We start from the raw sequence: 23,731 nt of genomic DNA on the forward strand, positions 1-23,731 counted from the left end.
CAAAGATTCACAAAATGTTTAGGGGTATGCGTATCCCTGCATCCCCCCAGAAAAAAAGCACAGCTTTAAGGACTTCTTCTAAATCTACCCTCCCAGTTGACATGAGGTTTGAAGATGCACTTCACAGAATCATACACTAGATGGCAGCAAAAGATAGTGAAAGAGGAAAAATATTGCAGGAACTGTTGAGTAAGAAGTTCCTAATCATCTGGGCCCATGCTGGATTTGAGGATTTGGCTCTGTATTATCACTGTCTCTCTCTCCTGCCAGACAAACCTTTCCATTCCAATCATCCTAGTTATAAGGAATCATTATCTTGTTACTTCAGTTTAGAAGAGTTTAGGTGATGCCCTGTACTCAAAGGTTCCTGGACTGCATCTTACTCACGGGCTTGTCATTTAGTCCACGGCCTGTAAGCAGCTGGTGTGGAGAAGCAGCACCTCAGGAACACGTTCGCACTAAATCATAGTTTGGTTTAAGCTGTGGTTTAATGTGTCATGCAAACTATGCCACGCACTGCCACAGTGCGATTTTTGTTTAAATCAGTAGGGCTCAAATGACAGAAATGGATTCCTGGATTAAAGTAATACTTAGCCTGCTAAGGTTAGGTAACACAGAAGTTTTGGGATAGGCTATTTATTTGTTATTCCCAGGACAGATCACAAGGAGTGATCTCCAAAAGAACAATACTCCAATAGGTTCTGCAAGATGCCCTTCATGGGTTTAAAGACACAGGAGAAGGATCTCACCCCAAAACTCATCAAGGCTGGCCCTCTTCTCCACTTATCACCGAGAGTTAAGATACATGAAATGTAAGAAAAGAGGTTTATTGAAAATCATAGAAAGTGAAGGCAATGGGCCATATGTTTCAGGGAACATTCCCATCCCTACTGCCACCAGGGAACTTATTCAGAGTCTGTGATGTGTGGTGTGATGCCTGTTCAGTGGAATGCTGGGTTTTCAGCAAACAAGACAAATCCAGGACCTACAAGAAGGAAAGAAAAAAGTGAAGAGCTTTTAATGTGGAGATTGCAAGAAATTGAGGGCTTATATTGTATACCAACACACCGTGTTGCAATTGAAACACACATACAAGTCAAATACTAACAGTCTCAACGTCAAACTGGAATTTTAAATGATTGGTAGGCATTAAACTCAGCCACATGCTAATCCTCTCTTTGGTAAAAAGCTCACCCCATGTTCAGACCCATAATGACTTATCGCACAGGAATAGGGTTTTACAATCAAGAGTATAAAACTAAAGTTATGCCTGAAGTCCACACTGTTTACACAAGTATTTATTTATAGGTAACACAAATACTGTGTGTGTGTACCTTCACAAATATGGAATTCTAACATTGGTTCAGTGTGAAAGGCTTTACTCTGAGAACCCCATCAAGCTGTGACTTCACTGACTCGAGAAAAATTCAAGACAATATTCCAGGGGATTCTCTAAGATGTTCACAAGCTGAAAAGACACAGAAGGAGAGGATCTCACCCTAGGCCCCACTAAAGCAGACCCTCTTCTCCACCCATCATTGAGACTCTCTGACCTTATTTGTATAATGAGGTTCAGCTGTAAGAAGTCATGATAGGAATAAAAACTATACCAAAGTAGTAGAGACTACTCAGGGCACTTCTAAGCATTTTTTCTAGTACACAATTTCTAAGTGCTAAGTCTTGAATCTTACCTGGGAAATCTACCACCTAAATAAGAGATGAATGTAAGGATGGCATCAGCCAATGCTTTGACTACGAAGTCTTCCCTTCTAAAATCATATACCCCGACCAGGTATACATACCTCCAAGTCTTCAGTATCAGCCCACAAAGTTGATGACTACAAGATGCAGGATAGTGCTGGCAAAGAGGAAGTCAGCAAAGGCTCGCTCTGGTGAGATCCCCTGAAATTCTCCTTTGTTCTGTGGGTTGATCTGGATCCTCAAACAAACTTGAGAGGGACAGAGAAGAAAATCCAAACTGTAATGGATTGCCGGAAGAAAATGCAGCACATCACACTAAAGAGCGGAGCAAGTTTTAAAGAATTACCATAACCTCATACTCCAATTTAAGAACTACAAAGTGAGTCTGTGGATCCTTGCCACCAGTTATCTATTCTGGCAAGAACCTTTGCCCTTTTGAGTTTAGAAAATAAATCTCCCAGAACTGCTTTTATAGTAGGAACAGTCATCACACATCACTCCCCTCCACCCTCTGGGCTCCAACATGTTTTCTAGGCAGGCAGGCAGGACCTGTACTTTGTAAAGCACATCAGTGCTCTGAGGTCCAGGTATTGCATTTTTGGATATCTAAGATGGCAGCTTCCTCCTGCACAATGCTGACGCTTCCATCACCGGTCAGAAATACATCCACGGAAGGCAAGTGATGGGCAGTAGCATTCACACCATGTGCCCAGCACCCACTCTGCAGCAAGGCCAGGGAGGTGCCTTGGTGGGCATGGGAATGAGCCATTCTGGGCCCACTGGCACGTGTGCTGACCCCCAACGTTAGTCCTGGGGCTGAGTCACAACCATGACCATGGGGTAAGGGGCTCCAAATAGGGCGGCTCACTGGTCTGGATGAGACGCTTAACAGGAGGGATGGGAACTACCTCTCTTTCAAATCAGAACCAGTGAAGGCGGTGAAGGTCCTGTGTGACTGTCTGGAGGCGGTTGGAGAATGGATGGCGGCTAACAGATTGATGTTGAATCCTGACAAGACATAAGTACTGTTTTGGGGAGACAGGAGGCGGGCAGGTGTGGAGGACTCCCTGGTCCTGAATGGGGTAACTGTGTCCCTGAAGGACCAGGTATGCAGCCTGGGAGTCAGTTTGGAATCGCAGCTGTCCATGGAGGCACACGTCAATTCTGTGTCCAGGGCAGCTGTTTACCAGCTCCATCTGGTATGCAGGCTGAGACCCTATCTGCCAGCAGACTGTCTCGCAGAGTGGTGCATGCTCTGGTTATCTCTCGCTTGGACTACTGCAATGCGCTCTACGTGGGGATACTTTTGAAGGTGACCTGGAAACTACAACTAATCCAGAATGCGGCAGCTAGACTGGTGACTGGGAGCAGCCACCAAGACCATATAACACCGATCTTGAAATATCTGCATTGGCTCCCAGTACATTTCTGAGCACAATTCAAAGTGTTGATGCTGACCTTTAAAGCCCTAAACGGCCTCGGTCCTGTATACCTGAAGGAGCGTCTCCACCCCCATCATCCAGCCCGGACACTGAGGTCCAACTCCGAGGGCCTTCTGGCAGTTCCCTCCCTCCAAGAAGTGAGGTTACAGGGAACCAGGCAGAGGGCCTTCTCGGTAGTGGCGCCCGCCCTGTGGAATGCCCTCCCACCAAATGTCAAAGATAACAACTACCAGACTTTTAGAAGACATCTGAAGGCAGCCCTGTTTAAGGAAGCTTTTAATGTTTGATGCATTACTGTATTTTAATATTTTGTTGGAAGCCGCCCAGAGTGGCTTATTATTCTTATTACTACTCCTGCAGATGCTGTACGAGTCCCTAAAGCAACTGCTTATATTGGCAGGGGCTGATGGGAGTTGTAGTCCTGCTTTGAAGGAAGACCCAGAGGAGAGCATAGGTGGGAGTCACTAGCATAGCACCCACTCCCCTCCCACGCACACTCCGCAGTTGCCATGGCAATTGTCATAACCCCGCCCTGATCCTTGTCTCCATTAGCTGAACAGCGCCGTTCCCACGACGACGCAGAACCTTCGCGTCCCCCCCACCATCCCGAGGCTAAGTTGCTACGTCACCATATGGAACCCCCGCGACGTTGCCATGTGAACATCCCCCCCCCCTCACGTAAAGACCGTTGGTAGGCTGACCCGGCGACCGTTGCACACGTCCCCCCTCACTTAAATTTAAAAAGCAACGGCTTCGCGTTCGAAGCTGCCAAGTCAAGGAGCGTCCTCACCGCCCAAGATGAAGCTCCCCACGGCGGAGATGAACCCCGACAGGAAGGAGTTGAAAGGGAAGGTGCCGACGCCGAGGCAGTAGCCGAACTGCAGCGCTCCCGTGAGCATGACGTAGAGCAGGTAGGCGTCCAGCACCTTCAGGCGGCTCGGCGTTCCGCTGCTGTACTCGGCTAGGAAGCGCCGCACTACCGAGCCCACCGAGCTCGCTCCGGCCCCGGACGACCCAGAAGCTGCGCCTGACATAGCGACGGAGAGGGTTTCGCACAACTTGAATTAAAGAAAAAATAAAAATGAGGTGGCCGGAAGCGGGTAAACGCTTCCCGTGTCAGTATGGGGCAAGGCGCATGCGCAGAGACGGTATAGTCCCTACTACGCATGCGTGTTGTGCATTTCTGTTGCCGAAAGGGCAATTCTAGAATAGGCTGATTCGTGCGCATGCGTTGTGCATGAGGGGCGGCAAGAGGGCAGCGCAGGCGCACAATCGGATTGGAAACTATCACGGACCTTTTCCTGGTAGGGGCTGTCTATTGCGCATGTGTAGTATACTCATCCTTACACATAAGCTTTTGGTTCAAGGGAGAAGTTAAAAGAAAACATGTCTTAAATTTAAAAAAATGAAAAGAGCAAAACTAGCAGCAGTAGTATGCTGTTAAGGGTCTATTAATTTGCGCTGCAGGCGTCCGATTTAAGGAGAGAATTCAATGCGCATGCGTTTGTTCAACTGGCAGTTAAGAGGGTGTCATAGGTTACATGGCATGTCATTGCGCATGCGCAATCAGAACTCTCTGCTTCCAGCCTCACGGTAACGAAAGTAAACAGTCTTGGCTTTGCAAGCTGCAGCTTGTAAGGAAGGCGCTTTGCACACCATTATAGCTTCCCATTCTATAGCATGCCGCTTTCCACCTCATAATTAAACCCTCAAACGCCCCATGCTACCAGCAGCATAGGCTACCCAATACCATTACAAATGCCCTATGCGGCCATTTCGAAATTACCTTAGAATTCGTGGTGGATGGAAGTAGCAGCCCTTAACTGAAAAAGAGGCAATGCCCCTCTTGCTTGTGTTCAGAAACTCTCCCGGCCAACAACCCTGAGAACCATTTTTTAATGATGAGCGGGGAAAGAATAGTGGACATTTAATAAATGCAGAATACAATAATTTGCTAATCTCGCATCACAAGGGATGAAAGAAAAAAATGATTTCAATAAACGAATGCATGCAAGAAAGCATTGACACCGAAAACTAGTCCGGGGGTGCAGGATCGTAGACTGTCCTTTTTCCTCCTAACTGGGACCCACACTACGAACGCTTTCCCCTCCCAACACTTGCAAGTTCTCTTTTCGCTATTGCACAGAAAAAACTCCCCATTATTTCCCCCTTTTTCTAATCCTGCCCCTCCTCCCTGCAGCCATCAATCACCCCTGCTAGACTCCTCCCCTCTTTATGATGCCTCCGCCCACATCAGGGGGGAAAGAGCCCGCCCTCTTGTTCTCTCTTTCACTCCAATCTACCCGGCAAGCGGAGGGAGTCCAGGGAGGGCTGCTGCGCTCTCTTTTGGAGAATCCCTCCCGCCCCCCTTATATAACCCAGCAGGAAGGTTATACAACTGGCCTCACCCACACCTCCCCGCCAACCCCAAGCCATTCATAAAATATGAACCACGCCCCCAAGTTCTAGTTCCACCCCTTCCTTACGCACGCCTTTCCTCACCAGCTGTTGTGATGTTTTCCTTCTTGGGAAGTAATGGAGGAAGACCTTGAGCAGTCGTGAGTTCACTGTGGGATATTTCCGGGTCGCGGAGCCACTCAGTCATAGATTAATTTAATTTTGCTGCTTTAATACAGATCCTGGTTCTGGAGGGAAGGGGGGGAGGGGATTAAGGTTTGAAACGGGGTGGTTGTTAATGTAGGCCCTACAGTGTACGGAGTTGTGCATTTCACTCGCTCCTACAGGTGGTTTCGGGTCCGATGTGCTTTGTTGTGTGGGTTGTTGGCTAAGCACTCTTTTGGCTCAGCACTTGGAAGGAGTTAAAGAGACCTGCTGATGGAAGCGTTGCTCTGGATTCTGCTGAGGGGGAAGGTGTTATGATCTGTCACCAAGATACCGTCCTTAGAAAGGGATGAGGCAGGCTGGGTTTGCAAAGAAGCTGGCAGGGGAAGAAGGAAGAAAAGGCAGACCAGAATCTGTATCCGGCTTATAAGGCTAAACCTGCCTTCTCTCCTAAGGCGAATGGGTGCTCACCTCACAGAGTGTTTGTTGTGGGGGAGGAAGGGAAAGGAGATTGTTAGCCGCTTTGAGACTCCTGAAGGGGAGTGAAAGGCGGGATATCAAATCCAAACTCTTCTTCTTCTTCCAATGGCAAGGGAGGAACGATTTAACAGGGGAAGATACTGAGGGAATCAGGCCTGTGAGATGAAATTATACCCTGCAAGCCAAGGGGAAGTATGTGAAAAGAATGAGGGGGGTTAATTACCAGGATAAATTAACTTTCCCACCAAACCATAATTAAACTATGGAACTCGCTTCCACAGGAGGCAGAGATGACCAACAACTTAAATGGCTTTTAAAGAGCATTAGACAAATTTGTGGAGGAGAGGGCTATCAAAGGCTACTAACCATAATAGCTTTGCTCTGCTGCCACAGAAATGCCAGTTGCTGTAAAACAAAAGAGGGGAGAATCCTCTTGTTCTTGGGGCTTCTTGTGGGTTTCCTACAAGCATCCGCTTGGCCAGCGTGAGATACAGGATGCTGGAGAAGATGGGGCATTGGCCTGATCTTACATTCATATGAATTGAAAGGCAGAATATAAATCTACCCCATGCCCCATGAACTGTTTTCTGCACTAGAGTGTCTAGCTGGAATGTGTGAAGTCCAGGCTGCATGTGAGCATGAATACAGTGCCCTCTCTGCTAGATAAGCATAACATCCCTCCCTCCCACATAGAACTAAGTAACAAGGCTTGCAGCATTTTAGGCAGAGTTTCAAGGTCTTGGCAAAAGACAGACTGTTATTCATAATTCCAGAGGCAGTGATGATTAAGTTCTAAATGAGAGGTGCTGGAATTCAGAGTGAGTATGAAAACAGATCTCTTTCTCTCGTCCAATCCTAGCTGGTGGGATGGGACTATTCAGTGGTGAAGTGGGGGGGGGGGAATCCTCTGCATGTGCTCAGAGTTTCTTGCATCTTTACATAGTCTGGGGTTAGGTGCTGGGTTCTTGAACTGATTTTGAAGGGGAGCAGTTGCCCAGGCAACAAGAGAGGCAAACACCTCTGAACTCCAGATGCTGAAGAAATATCCTTTGTGCCCAGATACAATTATTAGCTGTGGTGCAATTGGAAGGAAGCAGACTTGCCTGGTTTAAGGAAAGACTTTGGAATGGCTACTAGTTTTACTTGGCCCTGCAATTAAACCCTTTCAGAATGTCTCTCTCTATGTAGGTCTGCACTGTCTCTAATTCAAGGTACCAGGTGGTTGTGAGTTGGAAGTGATTCAGCAGAAAATGAGAGTGACTAGGCAATTTGTCTAGCTGTCCTTATCATTGCATCATAACAGTAGAGCCTTGTTCTCCCAAGCTTCCCCTCCACCCTGGACGAGGAAGGCAGCCAATGTCTTTTCAATGTAACCATTTTCCATTCCCACAAAGACTCTGCAGGGGGTGTGAGTGGTGCTGTTTGGCAACTGACCCAGTGCTTGCGATGACTCTAAATGTGCTGATGTGTGCTATATGTTAGTTACAGTGTTGTTATCAACTTCCTTGGCTGAAGTTTGGAAAGGGAGGACCCTTACCTCTCCACTGCTTCTTTGCAAACTAAGCTCTCATAACTAGAATTTTGATAGTGGGGTTTATGTGGAAATCCAGGGGGCAGGAGATGAAATGGCAGAAACTTAAATGCGAGTCCAGTAGTTTAATCTCTCCCACCCCCCCCCCCCGCTCCGTCCACTGCAAACTGTTAAGAGAGGGAGGCAGGCAGGCAGGCACTGGAAACTGCCTATCTGATCACATGACTCTGGCTATAGGGGATCCTGTCACTCACAGGATCATGGAACGGACTCTGATACCACCATAAGGATAAAGTTCAGCGTTTATACAACACATTGGAAGTTTCATTGCATGTTGGAATAGAGGAAGCTGCCTCATGCTGAGTCAGTCCATCTAGTGCAGTACAGGCATACCTCGGAAGTCAAACGCCTTGCAAGTTGAACGTTTAGGCTCCCGAACGCCACAAACCTGGAAGTGAGTGTTCCGGTTTGCGAACGTTCTGTGGAACCCGAACGTCCAACGCCAGTCGAAAGCCATGCCTTGGTTTCTAAACATTTTGAACGGACTTCCGGAACAGATTCCATTCGACTTCCGAGGTATGACTTTATTGTCTACACTTGACTAGCGGCTACTTTCCAGGATTCCAGGCAAGACCCTCTCCCTGGGACCTTCTGCATGCAAAGCAGGTGCTCTACTACTGAGTTAAAGACCTTCCCCCCAAATTTGATGATGGTGTACACATTGTTCCTTACAACAGTCCCACAAGCTTGGCCGCTATTATCTAATCGTGTTTTTATTCTAGAGTGTCAGGCTAGGACCAGGGAGACCCAGGTTTAATCCACACTCTGCTTTGACCATCATGGGCTGCCGTACCCTAAGTGAAACAAAAAGATGCAAGTGGCTAGTCTTCAGGCTGTGGTGAAAACTCTGCATGATTCAAAACCGAAAAGCACTGCTAGGATATTGGCAGGTTTTCAGCGATTTCAAGGATAGGTGTGTCAGTATCCTGCTGAACCTGTATTATCACCCTTGAAGTGAGAAAGGGAGGCTAAGGGAGAAGGTATTGCCTTTGGGCCACTAAGTGAGTTCAGGGCTGATTATTAAGCCCATTATTAAACGTATTTACTTAGGTATTAACTCACTTTGCCCTTAATGGGACCTAGGTTCATAATGTAGGGTGGCAGCCTTGTGGAATCACAGAATTGTAGAGTTGGAAAGAGACCCCAAGGGTCATCTAGTCCAACCCCCTGCAATGCAGGAATCTCAACTAAAGCATTCAGGACAGAAGGCTATCTAACCTCTGCTTTGAAACTTCCATGTGGCCGCCCTTTCTGTTCATTTTCAGTATTTGTGTATGGAGTTATTTGCATTGTATCAGCTCTCACTTTCGGGAAGTGAAAGCTTTGCATTTTGCTGAGAAAAACAAGGTGGCCCATCAGGAGTGACGCCTAGAAACATGGTAGCATTTCCTCTGGGTGCTTTTTGGGAAAATTTGAACATATCCCTTCTCTTTGTGCTATAGAGACCCTAGTTATTCAAGGGCTTTTTCCTGCTCTTATCAAGTCACATTCTCCTCCAAAGATCACAGAGTTGCAAAAGCTTGCTATGGGAAGCAGCTGTTTATCACTGACCCCCTCGACGTCTTCCTTTTCCTTTCTTCTCCCAACCCCTTTGCTCTCCCTTTCTGCCTGCCTCTGCCCACCCATGTCTCAACAAAACTATATCCCTTCCACAGGACCCAAGGCTGGCTAGGGGGCTGGCTGCCTGCCTGGCGTCCCACCTCCATGTCCCACCTCAAGAACGTGGAAGCTCGGATCCTGCAGTGTAAGTAAAGGAGGGCTTGAGAAGCGTCCTCTTTCTCCTTTGTCCAAAATAGAGATGCTAACTGATATCCTATAAGATCTGTCCAAAGACCCATCTAGTCCAGCATCGTGTTCTCACAGCAGCCAACCTATGGGAAGCCCCACAACACAACAGCACACTCCCCTCTTGCAATTCCCAGCAACTCCCCTCTGACAGTGGAGGGAGAACAGAGTCATCAGGGTTGGTAGCCACTGATAACTAGGAATTTCGTCTGATCCTCTTTTGAAGCTGTCCCGAGTTGGCAGCCGTCGCTACCTCTGGTTGGGAGCGATTTCCATGGTTTAATGATGTGCAATAAGAAGAAGTGCTTTCTTTTGTTTGTCCCGAGTCCTCCAACATTCAGTGTGAGAGCCAGTGTGGTGTAGTGGTTAAGAGCGGTGGACTTGTAATCTGGTGAACCGGGTTCGATTCCCCGCTCCTCCACCTGCAGCTGCTGGGTGACCTTGGGCCAGTCACACTTCTCTGAAGTCTCTCAGCCCCACTCACCTCACAGAGTGTTTGTTGTGGGGGAGGAAGGGAAAGGAGAATGTTAGCCGCTTTGAGACTCCTTAAAGGGAGTGAAAGGCGGGATATCAAATCCAAACTCCTCCTCCTCTTCTTCTTCTTCATTGAATGGCCTCAAATTTAAGCCAAGACAGGCACAGAGAGAAACTTTCCAGAGAAGGTGCCAGAAAAAATATATGTCATGGCTCCATATTAATCTTAGCTGGCAAATAACAATTGGGGTGGGGGGAGTTTTTGTGGTTTAATTAAGATCCACCAGGAAGTGGAAGGGTTTTGCTTCTTACCTTGAGCATCAGTTTTAGGATGTCTACACCTGGCACCCCAAGGCTCACTGTGGTTGCCTGCTCAGGGCTTCCCTGGTATTTGTTTCCCCCTGGCCCAGCACTCTTGAGCAAAGCCAGGTGGTTGGGCCTAAGGTGCCATTTTTATTTCCCACAATGCTCCTCGTGTACGTGTTTATGAGTTGTATTAGTCTTCCATTGCATTAGAAGTGCAGTCACACAATAGAACAAACACGTAAAACAATTTTGAGCCAATATTAAAAGCGGGTAAAAACACTTCCAAGCAAAACCAACTCTGTATAGATTTACCAGAGTAAAAGAGTTGGGTCTCATAACAATTGCCTAACTGTCAGGGTAAAGAGGCGTGACTTCAGCATACATCGGAAGCTGTGTAATGAAGATCCTAGATGCACCTCTGTGGGGCAGGAGTTCCTCAGCTTATAGGTTACCACAGAGAGAGCCATTCCCCACACTTCTCAGCGTGGCTGTCAAGAGAGCCCTCTCTATCAACGTACAGCATATAATACCTGGTAGTATTGTGATCCTGAATATGAAGATTTCCCCCCTAGATCTTACTGCTCGTAACTAGAGCCACCGCCTTCTTAAAGAAATCTTGATTGCTTAATCAGGTGAGTTTCAATGGATCAGTCAGTTTATACATGCATGCATTTGCACACAGACAAATGCTTTTTGGAGGAAGAAAAGCTTTCTTTTGTCTAAGCTTCTTGGGTAGAAGACGCATTTAACGGAGTGGGGGTGAGAGAAAGTGGAATGCCTCTTCTAAAATGGATCTCTGCTGATTGTGATCTGATCTGAAAATTGCCATGGGCACCTTGCTAATCGGTCAGAAGGTTTTTGAAATGATTAGCCTAACTGATGAGTTGACAAAATCTTTTAGGTAGACCTTTTAGATAGACGAGATTTGTAAGCAGGGACCTGAAGACAACAACCATCTTTCTGGACGATTGGCCATGCTGGGTGGGACTGATGATAGTTGGAACCCACAGTTTCCCCTATATCCAGGGTACATCTTTCCTCCCATCCCATCAAATCCCTTTCTGCGGCTATTAGTGCTAGTGTGCCTTGCAACATCTGACAGAACCTGGGCCCAGTGGTATGTATTGGGGTTTTTGGGATCCTGGATAATAGATGCACACCTTCCCTCTTCTCTCTCCCTTCTTCAGGCCTCCAGAACCGATTTGTGGCCCGATACATCTCCCTCCCAAACCATGCCAAGATCTGGACCGTATCACTGTCTCCAGAACGGGGCAAGGGGCGCACCCCTCTGGTGATGGTGCATGGCTTTGGTGGGGGCATCGGACTCTGGATCCTCAACCTAGACTCGCTGAGCCAACGTCGCCCTCTCCACGCCTTTGACCTCCTGGGGTTTGGCCGCAGTTCCCGGCCCCCCTTTCCCCGGGATGCCCAGGGGGCCGAAGAGGAGTTTGTGAACTCCATTGAGGCCTGGCGTCGGGAGATGGGCATCCCCAGCATGATCTTGCTTGGCCATAGTCTTGGTGGCTTCCTGGCAGCCTCCTACAGCTTGCAGTATCCAGAGAGGTACGTTTTGTGGCTTTAGGCAGGGATGATGGGAATTGGACAGGTAGGTCTTACAGAAGTTCCAGAAAGATCCTAAGGCTAGGACAGCAGAGAGTCTGTAGTATTGTCATAATTTCTAGTGGAATAGACCTGCCAGTAATGCCTGTCTTTCTGCCCTTCCCATCTAAGTCAAGCATATAGATGTTATTAAGAAGCTGGCCTCCCTGGAGGTACTTAATTGGGTACCTAAGTAGGCTCTTGGGATAAATGTTGGATGGTATAGCCTTTGCTGGTTTGTACCACTTGAGAATTTAGGTGTGGGAAATCAGATACTCAACTAAGTATCATAAATGAATGATCCTCTTAAATAGAAAGCTAGTATATCAGAGAAAAGATCTTCCTAGCATGCTATTTTTCCAACATGCAGAGTTTTTAGAGTGGGGAATTATTATTTTCTTTAGCAGTCAGCTGGATTTGTGACCAGTGTTAGAAACTGAGATATGAAAACTAGGAGCTAAATGACACCATAAACCTGGGTTATGGGCACAACAATGGAATGTCTAGGTGCTCTTTAAAATAAGAATACAAAGCTGAAAATGAATGAACTGCAGCTAAAATTTTATGCTCAATTTTGGTATGGTCTAGTCCTTCTCGTGCCCAGTCCTCTAATAATCTTAAGAGGGTCTCTTCTCCAGTCTTCAGAGAGTAGCTGAAAGTGGGAAAGCAGAAAAAGGTCCTCCTTTCATTTCATTCTGCAGTTTTAATCTGAAATCTTAGGCGCAGTACTGCACCCAGAGCCCAGAAACGGCTCGTGCTAATGAAATTCCCGGTTACAAAATGTGCATAGATTAAACAATGGAGATTTTGAACACTGTTTGTGAGTGGCCTCTGTGCGCATGTACCCTGAAGTAAATCCCACTGAGTTCAGTGGTGTAGGATTGTAGTCACTCTTTTCATGCCTCTCCTGACCCAGGGTGAAACATCTGATCCTCGTGGACCCCTGGGGCTTCCCCATGCGTCCGTCCGACCCGGCTCAGATCCGCGCCCCTCCAACCTGGATCAAGGCTGTGGCGACGGTGCTGGGACGGTCCAACCCTCTGGCTGTGCTTCGAGCTGCTGGGCCCTGGGGTGAGTGAAATTGGCAAGAAGATTAAACGGAGGGTGCCGGGAGAATAAGCAGCGGGATGTGCCAGAATTGTCACTTGTTCATAGTAGAAGTGGCCAAGCTTCTTATCCCTGTTGTTGAAAGTTGCTGAGGCGAGTGGGACCTGCAACAAAAATGTTACAGGTGAAATACTTCTGTCAGGGGTGACAGCCAGCCATACCCACTTTCATGATACTCCATTGCATTCCGTTCTCCCTGGTTTTCTGGATCCCCCCACCCCAATTAATTAGCATTCTGTTGCCACCATAAATTCTCAGTCCTCATTGGGCTATTTTACTCTGCCTTTGATTATTTCTATTTTTCCCTAAAACATTTTTTTATACTTCTGTAAATCTCGGGGTTTCCCCAAGCCTGTTGATAGCATGCATTTTGGCTACCTAAGTATCCATGCTCAAAGAATTCTGTTTTCTAGTATTTAAAAAAAGTGAATTCGCTTCCTGGAATACTTCATGCATCTGGTGAAGTGGATTATCCATCACAAAAGCTTAAGCCATAGCACATTTATTGATCTTTAAGGTGCCACAAGACTCTCTTTTTTTCTGAGCTGTTTCTACCTCTCTTCCTGAATATTCTCAAATTGGGTGACCCTAATATCTAATATTTAAACAAGTGGGAGAAAAGCTCTTTTCACTTTCTCCATTCCATGCAAACCTTCCTTTACTTATCTTCCCCCCCCCCCCTTAACAAGCAAACAATCCCAGAAGACCAGTTCCATAGATATTGGGGGGGACGCAATCCCAAGGCCATATGGGTAGGTTGAGATTTCATGGATGACGAAAACATTTGCCCTAGGACTTTAATCCAGGACACCTAGTCCCATATCTCACATGCTTGCAGGATGACCTCAAATGAGACATCACCCACTTCCCTTAGCACTTCCATCTGTAAAATGGGCAGAGCTGTGTTTGGAGATAAACATGGAGAGGAAGCGGTTCTCACAGGAATCACTTGGGATGGCAGTTCTTTTGGAGATGTAAACAATGATGTTTTGAGATCTACAGTCCTGCTCGTGGACCCTTGGCAAAGAGGAAGGCTGCTACCCAACTTGAAAAGAGAAATTCATTCATCGCTATGTTTTTATTTTTTTATTGGAAGCTCAAGGAAAAGTTTGATGAGAACCTACTGACTGCATCCTCCACCCTTTCCTCCAGGGCCTGGGCTAGTGCAGCGTTTCCGTCCAGACTTCAAGCAGAAGTTTGCCGATTTCTTTGATGACGATACCATCTCAGAGTACATCTACCACTGCAATGCCCAGACACCCAGGTGAGGGCCTCCACTATTTCATGTCCGCTGTCAGAGGCAGAATGCCTTGGAATGCCAGCTGCTGTGGGGAATGTGCTGCAGTCCATGTTCCTGTAATTAACTCTGCTGTGTTTCCATCCATGCGCTCCCTCACTGCAGTGGCGAGGCCGGGTTCAAGGCCATGTCGGAGGCGTTTGGTTGGGCCCGGCGCCCCATGTTGGAACGCATCCACCTGGTGCGCCGCGACTTGCCGATCACTCTCATTTACGGTGCCAATTCCTGGATTGATACCAGCACCGGGGAGAAGGTCAAGATCTTGCGGCCAGGGAGCTACGTCTGCGACATGGTAGGAACTTTGGCATGTAGAGATGGGGAGCAGAGCATGATCGTAGCTGTCATTGCATTGGATGTTCCCAGTGTGGGAATAGAGGCCTAAGTGGAGAATCCTGTAGCCCAGCAGTTCTCAACCTGTAGGTCTCCATGATGTTGTTGGACTACAACTCCCATCATCCCTGAGCTCTGGCCTTCCTAGCTAGGGGTGATGGGAGTTGTAGTTCAACAACATCTGGGGACCCACAAGTTGAGAAAGGCTGCAGTCTAGCCTAAAATCCTCAGCATTTTTGCAATTCAGATTTCCCCATCCCTATGACTTAGGGGGGAAACGTGGCCAAATTCTAGTGACAGTCAGGAGCTAAAGAGGACTGAGCATAGAGGGTAGGAGAGTTAGAATTCCACTTTTTCAACATACGTGCATAGGAGAATGAATCAGTGGTACCCTGGCTCTGGGCCTCCCTCCCAACCATAATCAGGCACTGGAATCCTTCTGCATAGTGATTTCTCCCCATTCAGTGACATATGACGTTTTAACTTCTTCAGCTGCCCTGAAGACCTTGTGGTCAAAAAGCCAGCTAGAAGCACTTCTGATGTGTAACTCCAAAATGGTTTTGCTCAAGGCATCTCAGTAGAGCACTTTGGTGTGTCAGGGTTGGTTGGGGACTGCAGGGAAGCTGTCCTGTTTCATATCCAGTGGCGTAGCGTGGGGGGTGCAGGGGGGGGCGGCCGCACCGGGCGCAACATCGGGGGGGGGGCGCTCACACCCGCAGCTCTCTGCCCCTACCTGGCTCACTCACTCTCTCTTACTGCAGTGCTGGCTGTGCGAATCCGATCCGAGCCGCTGGGTCGCCGCCCACTGTGGAGGGGATGGGTGCCAGGCGTGCGGTGCGGAGAGAGAACGAGGGACTATCTGGGGGAGGGACAGTGCAGCGGCCGGCCAGCGCAGCGCTGAGCGCGGGAGAGAACCACACCAGACCAGACCAGGCAGCAGCAAGAAGAAGCTGGCAGCGGCGGCAGTTTAGGGGTTAGGGTGCGCAAATTACTTGCCTTGCCCCGGGTTAGGGGGCGCAAATTACTTGCCTTGCCCTGGGTGCTGACAACCCACGCTACGCCGCTGTTCATATCAGTCAGATATGCAGGCCCCTAAGCTCGACTCATGCACAGTGAGGCAGTCCATGAGTGGAGCAATAGCAGCATCATAAGGGAAGACCAGCGCCACACACAGCAGAGCAGGCCAAAGGCAGTCAGGGTTCAAAAGTGCAGAGGTATTCACAGGGGTCAGTAGCACAAGAGTAGGAATCAGGAACAGGAAGCCAGTTGCACACAGCTAAGGAGCTGTGGTGTTAAGCAATAAACCCTCTGGGTCTGAGTGCTCATGTAGGCTGAATAATAATAATAATAATAATAATTTATTATTTATACCCCGCCCATCTGGCTGGGCCTCCCCAGCCACTCTGGGCGGCTTCCATAAAAACCAAAAATACAGTAAAATGTCATATGTTAAAAACTTCCCTGAACAGGGCTGCCTTAAGATGTCTCCTGAATGTCAGGTAGTTGTTTATCGCTTTGACATCTGCTGGAAGGGCGTTCCACAGGGCGGGCGCCACTACCGAGAAGGCCCTCTGCCTGGTTCCCTGTAGCTTTGCTTCTCGCAGTGAGGGAACCGCCAGAAGGCCCTCGGCGCTGGACCTCAGTGTCCGGGCAGACTGATGGGGGTGGAGACGCTCCTTCAGGTATACTGGACCGAGGCCGTTTAGGGCTTTAAAGGTCAGCACCAACACTTTGAATTGTGCTCGGAAACGTACTGGGAGCCAATGCAGGTCTTTCAAGACCGGTGTTATATGGTCTCGGCGGCCGCTCCCAGTCACCAGTCTAGCTGCCGCATTCTGGATTAGTTGTAGTTTCCGCGTCACCTTCAAAGGTAGCCCCACGTAGAGCGCATTGCAGTAGTCCAAGCGGGAGATAACCAGAGCATGCACCACTCTGGCGAGACAGTCCGCAGGCAGATAGGGTCTCAGCCTACGTACCAGATGGAGCTGGTAAACAGCTGCCCTGGACACAGATTTGACCTGTGCCTCCATGGACAGCTGTGAGTCCAAAATGACTCCCAGGCTGCGCACCTGGTCCTTCAGGGGCACAGTTACCCCATTCAGGACCAGGGAATCCTCCACACCTGCCCGCCTCCTGTCCCCCAAAAACAGTACTTCTGTCTTGTCAGGATTCAACCTCAATCTGTTAGCCGCCATCCATCCTCCAACCGCCTCCAGACACTCACACAGGACCTTCACCGCCTTCACTGGTTCTGATTTAAAAGAGAGGTAGAGCTGGGTGTCATCCGCATACTGATGAACACCCAGCCCAAACCTCCTGATGATCTCTCCCAGCGGCTTCATATAGATGTTAAAAAGCATGGGGGAGAGGACAGAACCCTGAGGCACCCCACAAGTGAGGGCCCAAGGGTCTGAACACTCATCCCCCACCACCACTTTCTGAACACGGCCCAGGAGGAAGGAGCGGAACCACTGTATAACAGTGCCCCCAGCTCCCAGCCCCTCAAGACGGTCCAGAAGGATGCTATGGTCGATGGTATCAAACGCCGCTGAGAGATCCAGCAGAACTAGGAAACAGCTCTCACCTTTGTCCCTAGCCCGCCGGAGATCATCAACCAGTGCGACCAAGGCAGTTTCAGTCCCATGATGAGGCCTGAATCCCGACTGGAAGGGATCCAAATGGTCCGCTTCTTCCAGGCGTGCCTGGAGTTGTTCAGCAACCACTCGCTCAATCACCTTGCCCAGGAATGGAAGATTTGAGACTGGGCGATAGTTGGCCATCGTGGCCGCATCTAAAGATGGTTTTTTAAGAAGCGGTTTAATAACCGCCTCTTTCAGCGGGTCTGGGAAGGCTCCCTCACGGAGGGAAGCATTCACCACCCCACGAAGCCCATCGCCCAGTCCTTCCCGGCTAGCTTTTATAAGCCAGGATGGGCAAGGATCCAGGAGACAGGTGGTTGGTTTCACTCGTCCAAGCAGCCTGTCCACATCCTCGGAGGTAACAGATTGAAATTGATCCCACTCAACTTGACTAGACAGAACTCTAGCACTCTCCCGCCCCGGCCCTGCTCCCACGGTGGAGTCTACTTCTTCCCGAATCTGGGCGATTTTATCTGCAAAAAACTTTGCAAAATCATTGCAGGAGAACATGTGGCCCGTACTGGGCCCCGATGTTGCAGGTGGTTCCGCTAAATTGTGAACCACCTGAAAAAGTCTCCTGCTGCTGTTTTCTGCAGATGCAATAGAGGCGGTGAAGAAATTCTTCTTCGCCGTCGCTATCGCCACTTGGTAGGCTCGACGTTGAGCTCTAACCTGTGTCCGGTCAGATTCGGAATGAGTTATCCGCCACCGGCGCTCTAGCCGTCTCAACGATTGTTTCATTGCCCTCAGATCCGTGGAAAACCACGGGGCTGTCCGGGCTCCATGCAATCGGAGAGGGCGCTTCGGAGCCAAACAGTCAATAGCCCTGGTTAACTCCACATTCCAGCGGGCCACCAGGGAATCGGCTGAAAGGCCATCAACATGGGATAAAGCATCCCCTACCACTCTCTGGAAACCATTTGGATCCATTAAGTGGCGGGGGCGGACCATCCGAATTGGTCCCACCTCCCTGCAGAGGGGATGGGTCGCAGAGAAGTCCAGTTGCACCAGGAAGTGATCTGACCATGGCACTTCTTTCATTTCGCTTTTACTTAGTGTCAGATCACCAACATCCATAGAGGTAAACACCAGGTCCAAGGCATGTCCACGGCTATGGGTTGGGCCAGACTTATTCAGGGACAGCCCCATGGAGGCCATGCTTTCCACGAAGTCCCGAGCGGCCCCTTGTAAGGTCGTGTCGGCATGGATGTTAAAATCCCCTAGGACGACCAGGCTAGGTGTCTCCAGGAGAACATCCGCCACGACCTGAAGCAGCTCGGGCAGGGAATCCTTGGTGCAGCGGGGAGGTCGGTACACCAAAAGGAATCCTGTACTGCCCCTATTGCCCAACTTCCAGAACATGCACTCAGAAAACTGGGTCTTCCCAATAGGACGCCTGGTGCAAACTAATGACTTCCTAAAAATCACTGCAACCCCCCCTCCCCGTCCACGTGACCTGGGTTGCTGTGCGTAAGAGAAACCTGGTGGACAAGCAGCGGCAAGGACAGGCCCATCTGCTTCATCCAACCAAGTCTCTGTTACACATGCCAGGTCAAATCCTCCATCCATGATCAAGTCATGGATGGCAGTGGTCTTACGAATCATTGACCTGGCATTGCACAGCAGCACCTTCAGGTCACGTGGGTATCCCTTGCTGATTCTAGTATCCATCCGGACAGGACCAGACCCGGAGGCAGGGATAGTCCTCAGACAACGACTAAACCTGCCTCCTCTGTAATGACATGGTCTGGTCTTAGCGTAACTCCTCCTCCTACCCGTGATCACTGAGATCGGTTGTCCCAGTGCATCCCCCCCTGTGGAACATGCCCCAGCCATTTTGTGGGCTGGGGCCCACTCCCCGGCAGCCCTGAACCCTCCCCCTAAAAACAAAATAACACCTTAAACAAACAAACAAAACCAATAAAACAATACAAACAAAAAAAAAATGTAAAAATTACAAAAACATCAAAATAAAAAAATAATAATTCCCCAAGCCCAACCAAACATCCATCCCACCCCCACCCCCCACATACAAAAAATCCAAAGAAAATTTTTTAAAAAACATTTTAAAAACACTCTGTGCCTCTCCGGCAGTAACAACTGTCCTATTGAGGCCTGTCAGGCCCCGCCCTGGGCCAGGTGGTAAGTGGCAGGGAGGAGCAGGGCCCTCAGGCGCTCACTCAGGGGAGTCTTCCTGGGCAGCAGGCCGCAAGCAGCACGCAGTCCTTGTGAGGCTTCAGGCCCCGCCCCAGGCCAGATGGTAAGTGGCAAGAGCAGGGCCCTCAAGCACTCACTCAGGGAGTCTTCCTGGGCAGCAGGCAGTAAGCAGCGTGCAGTCCTTGTGAGGCCCCAGGCCCCGCCCCAGGCCAGGTGGTAAGTGGCAGGGAGGAGCAGGGCCCTTAAGCACTCACTCAGGGGAGTCCTCCTGGGCAGCAGGCCGCAAGCAGCACACAGTCCTTATGAGGCCCCAGGCCCCGCCCCAGGCCAGATGGTAAGTGGCAAAGGCAGGGCCCACAAGCACTCACTCAGGAGAGTCTTCCTGGGCAGCAGGCCGCAAGCAGCACACAGTCCTTATGAGGCCCCAGGCCCCGCCCCAGGCCAGATGGTAAGTGGCAAAGGCAGGGCCCACAAGCACTCACTCAGGAGAGTCTTCCTGGGCAGCAGGCCGCAAGCAGCACACAGTCCTTATGAGGCCCCAGGCCCCGCCCCAGGCCAGATGGTAAGTGGCAAAGGCAGGGCCCACAAGCACTCACTCAGGGAGTCTTCCTGGGCAGCAGGCCGCAAGCAGCACGCAGTCCTTATGAGGCCCCAGGCCCCGCCCCAAGCCAGATGGTAAGTGGCAAAAGCAGGGCCCACAAGCACTCACTCAGGGAGTCTTCCTGGGCAGCAGGCAGCAAGCAGCACGCAGTCCTTGTGAGGCTTCAGGCCCCGCCCCAGGCCAGATGGTAAGTGGCAAGAGCAGGGCCCTCAAGCACTCACTCAGGGAGTCTTCCTGGGCAGCAGGCAGCAAGCAGCGTGCAGTCCTTGTGAGGCCCCAGGCCCCGCCCCAGGCCAGGTGGTAAGTGGCAGGGAGGAGCAGGGCCCTTAAGCACTCACTCAGGGGAGTCCTCCTGGGCAGCAGGCCGCAAGCAGCACACAGTCCTTATGAGGCCCCAGGCCCCGCCCCAGGCCAGATGGTAAGTGGCAAAGGCAGGGCCCACAAGCACTCACTCAGGAGAGTCTTCCTGGGCAGCAGGCCGCAAGCAGCACACAGTCCTTATGAGGCCCCAGGCCCCGCCCCAGGCCAGATGGTAAGTGGCAAAGGCAGGGCCCACAAGCACTCACTCAGGAGAGTCTTCCTGGGCAGCTGAAGGCTCTGACTCAGGTGCAAATGGTTAGCCCAGACTTCAAGCTTTATTGCTTTCAAGGAGACACCTTGTTCTTGAAGGCCCTTATTCATGGGGAGGTTGGTTCTTCTGGACCTTTTTTAAATTTCATATTCTTTATTGAAAAGAAGTAGTACATACAGTCATACCTTGGTTCTTGAACGCCTTGGTATTCGTATGTTTTGGCTCCCGAACGCCCCAAACTTGGAAGTAAGTGTTCCGGTTTTTGAACGTTTTTCGTAAGCCATATGTCCGATGTGGCTTCTGCTTGAGTGCAGGAAGCTCCTGCAGCCAATCGGAAGCTGCACCTTGGTTTTTGAATGTTTCGGAAGCCGAACGGACTACGTTCAAGAACCAAGGTACGACTGTAATTACAAGTGCACAGAGTAAGATGATACGTGAAGAAGAAAAAGAGACAGCACCCATGTAGAAAACAAAAAACAGAACCAAAAAATAAAAATAAGAAAGTTTATTATGGTAGTTAACCACACCTTAACCTAAGTATTTATAAAAATGAATTCCAAATATTGTTAAATTTGTCCATGGCAAGTCCGAGTCCGTTTGCAACTTGTACCTCTGGACTTTGAGGGGCATGCTTTGTTGACGGGTGGCTGCCTGAGGCTGGGGCGTATTTCTGTCTCCCCTTCTGATTCTCCCCCTTGCCCTCAGGCTATTCCGGGTGCCTCCCACCACGTCTATGCCGACCAACCCCATGCCTTCAACGCTGCTGTGGCAGAGATCTGCGACTCTGTTGACTGACCGCCCGTGACCCAGAAGAGCTGGTGCGACGCACACAAGACACACAACACACACGCAAGACATCGCTCGTGCGCCCCGAGAAGCGGGGACGCCAGCTCCTCAAGACGGCCGCAAGCTGGTCTTGGAGGATACCTGCCCCCCTCCCCCCCTCCCCAGATTTGTCCCTAAATCTTCATTCTAACTTAAAGGTTGCAGGCCGCCTGCTTTGGGTTAATCGAAGCTCCAATCATTTTATTTTCCCCTAATTTCATGTGCCTCCTGGTGTGCTTTATCCTGCCTCCCTCCTCCAAGACATTCCTCTTTCTGTGCTGCAACAGGACTGTCCTCCTCTGCTACCTCACCCACCTTTCTGACCCCCTTGGCTGTTGGTTCTTCCCATTCATTTTGTTTTTGCAATGCCATCCACAATATTTGCATGCTGGAAAGCTATTTTTTTTAAAAAAAAATATTTTCTGTTGCAACCACTGATGTCACACTGGGGTAACATTTGCTTATACCTGCACTATCTCTCTCAGGCCAGTGGTTAAATGTGGAGACTGTTTTTCTCCCTGCCAGAGATGCTACTGCTGATCTGGTCAGTCAAAGCTACTTGGTTTATGAAGCTGGAAGGAATGCAATTATATTTCCCTTTGGCAGATGCCACTTTTAACCTCACCTAAATCAAGAAGACAGCCAGGATTGGAGGGGAATTGGGATATGTGTTCCCATTGCCCCATTCTCTTTAAGGCGGTGCCGTTCTGTACTGATATCCCCCTCAATGGTCATTGGCTATGGGAGAGGGCTGTGGCCATGTCTGCACCAATAGGAGAGCACGATCAAGGTGTGCACATCAAGGGAGTCTGGGTCCTTCATGGGCTGCCATGCGATGCTCCAGGCATGATGCAAAGACAGCAACTCGAGGCAGTCCTGAATCAGGACAGTATAATGAGTTTGGGAAGCGGGGATGCGGCTAAGACCTCTAGCCACATCAGATGAGATCAAGAAATCGGGGGGGGGGGGCAGTTGTTGCTTGAGCATGATTTGCTGGCCCTACTACATCCTCTCTGATGCTAGGGGAGAATCAGATCACTAGAAAAAGGAAACGATAGGTTGTCCTTCTAAAGGAAGACCTTTTTAGCACTTTTGTGGCAGGGAAAGGAGGCTGAAAACAGCCCAGCACCCTCCATCAAACACAGAGCAGGCCAGTATTTGAAGCTGTTTGTATCCCTCGGCCACAACCATTTCTGCAATCTCATGGTATTCACAAACTCTGTTTTTGCCGTTTGTGAATTGGCCTTTTTTCCCGGGGATGGAGGAATTTCATCTTTTAAGAAAGCTTGAGAATCCTGACATAACCTCAGAAGTGTTCGGTTTATGTACTGTTGTCCAACTCCGGGCGGCAGCAGTCAAAAATTGCCTAGAGAGGGAGAGAGAGAGAGAGCAAGCACGGTTGGCTTTCACAGCGCAAGGGTTTTGGGAATCGCTCCTGCTCTGCTCTCTCACTTGCCCCACCTAGTGGCGCAGGTTGTGTGACCATTTACCCCATGAGATGGGTTCCTGCCTGCAAAAGATGCTCCTTTCTTTCAGACACTTACACGTCCACAATCCCTACTAACTGCCATCTTGGTGGGAGGGCAGGAAAGAACCCCATGTTGCCTGCTTTCCTCTTCCTTTTCTATTTTTGCTGGGATGTTAGCTGTCTCGAACTCGCCCCCGAACTCCCCTGCTGCATGAGGCAATGGCTGAGGTGGGGGAGATGCACTTACTGAAAGGGCAAAAATAAAAGAATCTATCCCGTCTCCTTAGGCCCATTGGGAGCTGTGGCCTTCTAGTAGCGCATGCGTGTGTAACCTGCTCGGTGGTGCCATGTTAACGTTATCTGTGGGAGGTTGTTCCTAATCGCCTGCCGGTGCTTTGTATAGAATTCACCTCGGTTTGTACTAAATTTTGTATGTTTAGTAAAGTAAAACAAAAGTGTTGTTTTGAAGGAGGTCGTGTCATTTCTCTGCGTTTCCTCACACCCCTTTTCTTTACCGTTCCTTCATGCCCCATGTTTTTCTGAGGCATGAGCCATTTCCCTCATGGACCACATGCCCGTGGTGGGCGGGGCTTTAAGCAAAAGTGGGAGGGGCAAAGGATGCGACACTTAGGATTCTGGAGCAAGCTTGCATCCCAGCCTTGCAAAATTCGGAGGTTTATCAAAGTACATCCTGAAATGGACCGCTCAGTCAGTAGAGTGTGAGATTCTTTATCTCAGGGTTGTGGGTTCGAGCCCCATATTGGGTGGAAGATTCCAGGGGGTTAGACTAGATGAT

At 49.6% G+C, this 23,731-nt stretch overlaps 2 protein-coding genes across 3 annotated transcripts; one reads left to right on the forward strand and one right to left on the reverse strand.

Moving 5' to 3' along the window:
- Window positions 1-811: 811 nt before the first annotated feature.
- Window positions 812-4,265, reverse strand: DAD1 (defender against cell death 1). Its single transcript, XM_081168270.1, has 3 exons — window positions 3,934-4,265; window positions 1,803-1,949; window positions 812-985 (listed from the first exon to the last, which is right to left on the reverse strand). The coding sequence occupies exons 1-2, from the start codon at window positions 4,175-4,177 to the stop codon at window positions 1,819-1,821; spliced, it is 375 nt and encodes a 124-aa protein (XP_081024396.1). The 5' UTR covers window positions 4,178-4,265; the 3' UTR covers window positions 812-985; window positions 1,803-1,818.
- ABHD4 (abhydrolase domain containing 4, N-acyl phospholipase B) lies at window positions 3,915-23,403 on the forward strand. 2 transcript variants are annotated; one of them, XM_081168081.1, is made up of 7 exons: window positions 3,915-4,054; window positions 9,432-9,520; window positions 11,529-11,904; window positions 12,857-13,011; window positions 14,200-14,311; window positions 14,450-14,636; window positions 21,348-23,403. In XM_081168081.1, the coding sequence occupies exons 2-7, from the start codon at window positions 9,481-9,483 to the stop codon at window positions 21,435-21,437; spliced, it is 960 nt and encodes a 319-aa protein (XP_081024207.1). In that variant the 5' UTR covers window positions 3,915-4,054; window positions 9,432-9,480; the 3' UTR covers window positions 21,438-23,403. The 2 variants fall into 2 exon arrangements, with proteins under 2 accessions (XP_081024207.1, XP_081024206.1); XM_081168080.1 differs by lacking the exon at window positions 3,915-4,054 and adding an exon at window positions 5,422-5,701.
- Window positions 23,404-23,731: the final 328 nt, after the last annotated feature.

Source organism: Podarcis bocagei, assembly GCF_964188305.1.
Source record: "Podarcis bocagei genome assembly, chromosome: 13".
NCBI classification, from domain to species: Eukaryota; Metazoa; Chordata; class Lepidosauria; order Squamata; family Lacertidae; genus Podarcis; species Podarcis bocagei.

Coding starts and splice junctions, on each gene's coding strand:
- DAD1 (XM_081168270.1), bottom strand. CDS start 4,177: ATGTCAGGCGCAGCTTCTGGGTCGTCCGGGGCCGGAGCGAGCTCGGTG. Junction 1,950..3,933: donor GGGGAGCTTCATCTTGGGCG/GTGAGGACGCTC, acceptor GTCCCTCTCAAG/TTTGTTTGAGGATCCAGATC.
- ABHD4 (XM_081168080.1), top strand. CDS start 5,679: ATGGAGGAAGACCTTGAGCAGTC. Junction 5,702..9,431: donor GAGGAAGACCTTGAGCAGTC/GTGAGTTCACTG, acceptor TCCCTTCCACAG/GACCCAAGGCTGGCTAGGGG. Junction 14,312..14,449: donor TGCAATGCCCAGACACCCAG/GTGAGGGCCTCC, acceptor CCCTCACTGCAG/TGGCGAGGCCGGGTTCAAGG.